This window comes from Teleopsis dalmanni, chromosome 1 (assembly GCF_002237135.1).
Source record: "Teleopsis dalmanni isolate 2A chromosome 1, ASM223713v2, whole genome shotgun sequence".
Lineage (NCBI taxonomy): Eukaryota > Metazoa > Arthropoda > Insecta > Diptera > Diopsidae > Teleopsis > Teleopsis dalmanni.
Window position 1 is genome coordinate 152470807 of NC_051846.1, and position 7233 is coordinate 152478039.

Sequence of the window (7233 nt, forward strand, 5' to 3'; positions counted from 1 at the left end):
ATCTCCAAATAAAAGAAATTATAATTATTTCCGATTTATAATACTGATATTATAATCTACAAATATTAAACTATAAATATATTATAAAAAGACAAAAATATTTTCTAGTGTACAGTATAGTATATCCCTATTTGGTATATGTAGAGTTTTAATTAACATAAAGGAATCAACAAGCAAACATTTTAGGTCGACTGAATGATATAAGCCCTCCTTCAGAAAGTTCAAATGTTTTTATTAAATATAGTAAAAGTAGCAGTTTTAAAGCAAAGCTTACTTTTAATAAAACTCATGGGGTTGAATTAGATAATTTTTAATTATCTTTTTAAATAGTATTAGCGACCTATTGTACTACCTATGATATATATGACATTAATAAATAATTGACGGAGCCTTGATATTCAAGAACTTAGCTTAAATATCCCTGTTATCTTTCATCTTTCTTTACTTTTTCATAATCTTTCGTTATAAAATTTATCTTATTCTCATCTATTAGCAAATTTTTAAGACAGAATTGCAGAAATTATTTTCAATATGTTAGTCTTATGGTTTACTAATAGTTAATCCATATAGTCTTTAAATTTATATATAATTTATGGTCTATCTCCTTTAGATGCGTTTATCTAAATGCAATATAGCTGTGCGGCTATCTTTTAAAATATATTAATATATTAGGTTTTTGAGTTTTTCTTGAAGTCTCAATTCATTATGTTCTGACACATCGGTTCTTGTAGAACGTATAAAATAAAATCTATTACTTTTAATAAGAGGGTCACTCTCTTATATTATAACTTATGTTACTGTGTGAAACAAATGAACTATTGGTACTAAATTTTTAGAGTTATTAAATTTTGGATTTTTTTTACTAATAAACAATAAAACCAAATAAATACTTTAATTAAATAACGCAAATATAAAAAAATAATACAGCATTTTTGTTACAAGGTGTCATATATAAATTTTTCTTATTAAATATTTTATGAAATTAATTTTAAAATATAAATTCAAACTTAAGAGGGTAAAATGTAATTTTAAAATATTTGTATTTCATAGATAATTCCATTTAATATTAAAATATTACAATAGTTCAGGTTTAAGTGGGTATAGGGTATAAAAATTCGGCTACGGTCGAAAATAACACTCTTACTAGTTTACTTTACAGCTCAAAAGAATTTAAATTTTTTTGAAATTTATCAAAAATATTATATATGCAATTTGAAAACAGAAATTTTTTTATATAAAATTATAACAGTTTCCGTTTAATTGATGTATGAATGTATGAATATGAAATAAATATTTTTTAATTCTGGTTTATGTGAATATATTTTTATTAAAATTTAAAAATATATATATATATCTGGCAATTATATCAATAATATTGGTATTACATAATAATAATGAATAATTATTATTTTATTATTTAACTGATTTAATAATTTTTTACATCAATGAAACGAAAACTTTCTTAATTCTTTAATAATTTATTTTAACATAATAATAAAATTATAATAATATTATAACAAAATTTAAAGCCAAATTTTCTCTCACAAAATTTGTTAGTAAAGTTACCCCTACGAAATTTTTACTTGAGTCTTTAGAAAGGTTCAGTTTTAAATTTTTTAATTTTTGTTTAATTTTTGATTTAAAATATATTTTTTAATTACATTTTAAATTTAAGTTATTCGGCTTTGCATGAAATATTCGTTAGAAGCTTCTTATTGTGTATTTTTCATGGATTTAGTATATTTCGAACTTATGTAGCATTCGTATTTATTAATGTTTCTCTACTTTATCTGTATAAATAAATACATAAATAATATACATAAACAATAAATAACCTTTAAAATACTAAATACTAACCTTTGTTCATAAAACTGTTTATATTTTTAAAGTATTTTTGACTATGGTTGTTAACTTGATTTTAGGTAATATAAATTACCGTTTATAATAACTTTTGTATCTCTATATACTCATATATACTTTATATAAATCTCTTTGAAATGTTTTTGTTATTCGATGAACTTAATTACTATAATCGATAAACGTTTTCACTTGCATTGATATAAAGCAATGATGGCATTTAAATTTTCTATTGAATGTTGTTTTTATCTAAGCGTTTCGAATGAGTTTAATTTTATATTTATAATTAATACACTAAATAATTATATACTAGCCAATCCCAACTCCCAGGATGGGGTCGTTCACTGTCAGCGGGGGACCCCCACCCGAAAACGCACTCGATGCTTTGCTAGATGAATTACAGACATTCTCAAAGCCACTAATACAAAACAATGAGGTCAGTTTAAACCAATTTAGCTACTATAAATAATCAAATTATCTAATATTTTCAATTAATTAAATATATTTTATAGATACAGATACGTCCTGACGATTCTGCATCTGATGAAAGTGCACAAGGTGTACAAAGTACAGTAACTACTCAAATGTCCCAAGCAAGACTTTACATACAAAATGACACAAATCTTCAACAACTCCAACAGCTCCAACCACAAATACAACAAATACAACAACTTCAACAACAGCAACAATTGCAACAAGCACAACAGCTGCCAATAGGAATTGTCGGCACCAACAACATACAAAATCGTATCTTAAGCAACAGTAACAATAGCAACAACACCGTAACTTACTTGCAACACTCGAATGTGGGCAGTTTGCGTCGCTTACACTCCTACACCAGTGGCTCCGATGCTGACATCTCGCCTACTCAAAATAACAGATCAGTCGGCAAGCCACCAGTGCCAGAACGCAATGCAGAGCTCATATCTAAAGTAGGAAATAAACGCATACCACCACCACCACCCCCACGTACCAGCTCCCGCAGTCCACTGGCAAGTCCCACTAGCGCAAATGCACCACAACAGCTTGCAATTTTGAGCGAATCTGACAGTTCCATCAAGGAAAGCATTGCTGAGTGCAATAGCGGAAATTCAAGCGGCAACGAATCTGGCAACGATCACGTACAGCGACAGGCAGCACTTGAGAAACGCCACCAGGAATTATTGAAAAAACAAAAACAATTACAAGAACAATATCAACGCTTGCAGCAAATGAGTAAAATTTCTGGTGTTGAGGTGGCACCAAATGCAGGTGGTACTGATGCCAATGGTGCTGAAGTATTACAAAAAATGGGCAGCGAAACGAACTTACAATACAATAACACAGATTTATCTATAACCACAAATGTAGGCATTGAACAGAATGTGAATTCCATAGACAATGGCGTGGCAGTGGAGAAATTACAAAGTAAAATCATAATTCGGCAATCGAAAGAGGTGACAGGCAACGCTGATGCACAACTTGCAACTGGCGGCACCACAACAAAACAAGTCTACGAGACTGAGATACTTTAACGAAAATCGGTGCTGACGTGGCTTGAAACCGAAATCGATATTTAAGCGATATTATCGATATTAAATGATAATAAATCATCTTCTTTCATACATAACTGCGAAACAGGACTAGAGACTCTAGTGAATTATAAACCCAGTTACCATATTTACAGCAAATACAGTAATTATATTTATATACAATGCGATTTATGCATACCTACATATAATGCACAATTTTATAAAAGTATTTGAAGCGATTTTTACTGTACTCTCATAAATTTTTTCATTATTTGGACGTTTCACTTGCACCCCAAGGTCCGCATATATCCTTTATTAAATAGCGACGAATGTAATTATGCAATCACAAGGACACATTTGATAAGATTATTTTTAAGATACACAATTTTTTTTAAAGAATTCACATGCGTTAGTGTTTAGACAATTCACATGATAAAAAATTTGAGAGTTATACGGTTTTTGCGTATGTATGTATAAATATAAAAGTTGGTAATTCAATGAAGATATCCTAGCAAAAGGTACTAAAAACAAATCAATTTTATGAAATCTCATATCTCATATTAATGAGAATAAGTAAACAATTCTCAGAACCTCTAGAAAGTGGACATTGAATTGACATTAAGTATATAAATTGGACATACTTTTTTTATAACATCTCTTAGTGGATATGATTAGTACTTAATCCAAAAATCTTAGCTATCCATTTTCCTTCTTTATTAAACCGTTTACGTTAATAATTAATTCCGATTTTAGGAGTGTTGTACGAGACACCTTAAATAAAGAAAATAATTTTAAAAAAGACTTAATATAATTATTTCCGACTTTGGGAGTGTTTTTCGAGATACATTTAAAGAAGAAAATAATTTTATAAAGGGTATAATATATGCACAACATTTAAAAGCTACAGTACTTCTATATCACTGACCAATATAAATATTGTAACTATGAAATATCTTTATTAACTTATAGACTTTGTAGTAAACAAAGAAAGTAAATGCTAATTTTTACTATTTAAAGCAATTTAAAAAAAAAGATATAATAGTATAATATAGCATATATAAGACAATAGTTAATTGAATTACATTTCTTCTATCAACCAATCAATCAATCCAGTACGTTTCCAGGGAAACATTGGGCCATAACGAACTTTTTCCAACTATCACGATTTTTTGCCAGGGTTTTAATTTCTCCAAAGGTTTTTCCGCTTGCTTGGATTTCTTTCTCTAGTGTTCGCTTCCACGTTTGCTTGGGTCTACCAGGTCTTCTGCTTCCTTGAGGATTCCATGTTAATGTTTGTTTGCAGATTTTATTTGGTGCCTTCCTTAAAGGGTGCCTGATCCATTGCCATTTACGCTTTTTGATTTCGTTTGCTATAGTTCGGAATTTCTAATAGTGCGGGGAAACCAAATTTTTACACTTCTTCTATAATGTATGATAATTTAATGATATCCAATTGAACTAGTACTTAACTTATGTAGAAGAAGTTCGGAAAGTTTCCTTCATACATAAACATGCTTGTCTTCCTTAACAGTTATACAGAAAGAACCAAAATCACAATGACTATCGCTTAACAGTTTTACTAAATCGTTAATATTTATTTATTTCCAGCTTGAGGTGTATTATATTTAGAAAGAAATAGATATAAATAGATGAATAATAATGAAAACAACAATTTTATTACTTAATAAATCGAATTTTTTGACGACCATACAGCTCATTCAAATATCGTCGAATAATCACTATTAGTAGTCTTTGGAAAAATATATTTCCCAAATGATTTCATTTTAGTTCAATATCAATTTTACCATTATTATTTAATGTAATGAAACTTTATTAAAAGTAAGCTTCTATAAACGGACATTTATTTACACTTTGCAGTGTTATCTCTAGTACTAATTTTGCTTGCAAAGTACATCCTTTTAAACCCACAGTTTTCTTAGTCGGAGAGAATTACTAGTTCTGCTTATTTAAGTTAATTTTTATTGTACATCCCTCCATGCATATCCTCATCTATTTATACATAGCATATTCATTTCAGCTATTTAAAATACACTTTTTGTCATGTTATAAATACTTCAAAGGTCCTCAAAAATTTCTTCAAAATTAGTTGTCCATCTTAAAGTTGATACTGCGTTTCATAATATTATGAAAATTGCATATTAAATAAAAATAATCTAGAGTACTCTTACTTAAATATTATAAAGGAATATGATCTTGGTTTTAAAATTGCTTACATACTGTTTAACTATCTCGTAGTTAAAACTTTATCAACTATGTAGTTGAGAAAGGGCATTATTTTTGTAAGATATAAGTTTGGGATCTGTTCCAGACTCACTCGTTTCTAGACTATCATAATTCGATTTACGCATTTGGAAAGAAAGTATTCAATTGTTTCTTCTGCTTTTTCTTCCTTGCCACTTCTGCATTTCTGATTGATGTTGACCCAATTGTTAGACATAGGTGCCCACTGACTAATCAACACCATTACAAAGTTGGTCAAGGTATAAATATAAAAATTTATAAGTTTATAAACTGAATCATATTTAATTATCTAATTGAGGTAATTAAGTTTACATTCGGTTATATGTTCTTTTTTTAGTGTAATCTTTGTTATAAACTATTTTTATCAAAAATATTCTTGTGCTGGGAAGCTTTTTGCTATAAACTTTAAAGTAATTTCATGCTAACTACTGTTAAAGTGAAAGATATAAATTTAATATATTATTTAGAAATGATTGTTATAAGAAAACAATTTTCCTTCATGGGTCATAAAGATTGCAGACTACCTTTGCTCTTTGCAGAGTTTTACTGTATTATATTCATAACATTTATTTGCTGCCTTCTTAATTGGGCCTTGATTTCTTCAAGCCCCTGAGAAAAAAATCTTTGATTGTCTGTAACCAATATAATAAACAATCTTCAATCGCTTTAAAGTCTAAATGCTTTACCATTTTAATTTATGCATTCGTATCGCATACCGCAAATATTAACTCTCAAATAAATGCACTAGAAAAATAATTTTGTTCAGTATTATTATTATATATTTATGTTAAAGCATTATAAAAGTTTTAAGAAGAAACAATTTAAATATAAAACAAGTGTAATGGAAAATAAAAACACACTACACCTTAAGCTTAGAATCTGTAGAACTGCGTAAAAAAAACCCTTAGCAAAAATTAGTTTTACACAAAACACAGAAATTGCAGTATTTTTTATTATATAAAATGAAAAATGTAGTGAAATTTTATTATATAACATAAAATCAAATAATATATTTTTACATCCACACATACATTAAAAAACAATTCGATAAGATTAGAATCAATTGCGATTTAAATAGCATAGGATCCTCCAGAAAATACTGCATTTTCTTATCAATTCAGCTGCATTAGGGCCGAAAAGGCCTGCATAGGAAACGGAAACTTATGAAACATAACAAAACTAGTTGCAAAGCTTTTTAGAGCAAAATATATATGTATATGTAAGACAATGCTTATGAATATAGACGTTTTTGGATAGCTTTTGAAGTGAAGGCGCTCAATAAGAAATTAGATATCTCCTAGCTACAAAGGAGTTTCGATAAATTCGTAAAAAATCATAAAATCGTTTTAGGTGTAGTGTAGTCAAAGAGTAAAATAAAATATAAAAATATAAAAAGTAAAAATCATAAATAGTTTTAAATGTACCAAAAAGTATTATTTACAAAATATGTATTATCAATAAATAATTAAAACGAAAAAATAGTTACGAGTATTTCATAAAATTTTTATTATTATTATTATTACGATATTATTACTTGAACACAGAAAGTGAGACTGATAGTTCTATATATGTATCTCATGCAAAAAATACATATTTGAATATA

At 27.9% G+C, this 7233-nt stretch overlaps 1 protein-coding gene across 1 annotated transcript in view; it reads left to right on the top strand.

The window, feature by feature from the left end:
* The window catches only part of LOC119666465 (coiled-coil domain-containing protein CG32809-like), a 33226-nt gene extending 29246 nt beyond the window's left edge, over positions 1-3980 (top strand). Inside the window, exons 13-14 of the mRNA XM_038075742.1 lie at positions 2171-2293; positions 2370-3980. Coding sequence (XP_037931670.1) covers positions 2171-2293; positions 2370-3371 — 1125 coding nt within the window. The 3' untranslated portion in view covers positions 3372-3980. The remainder of the gene's footprint in view (positions 1-2170; positions 2294-2369) is intronic.
* Positions 3981-7233: the final 3253 nt, after the last annotated feature.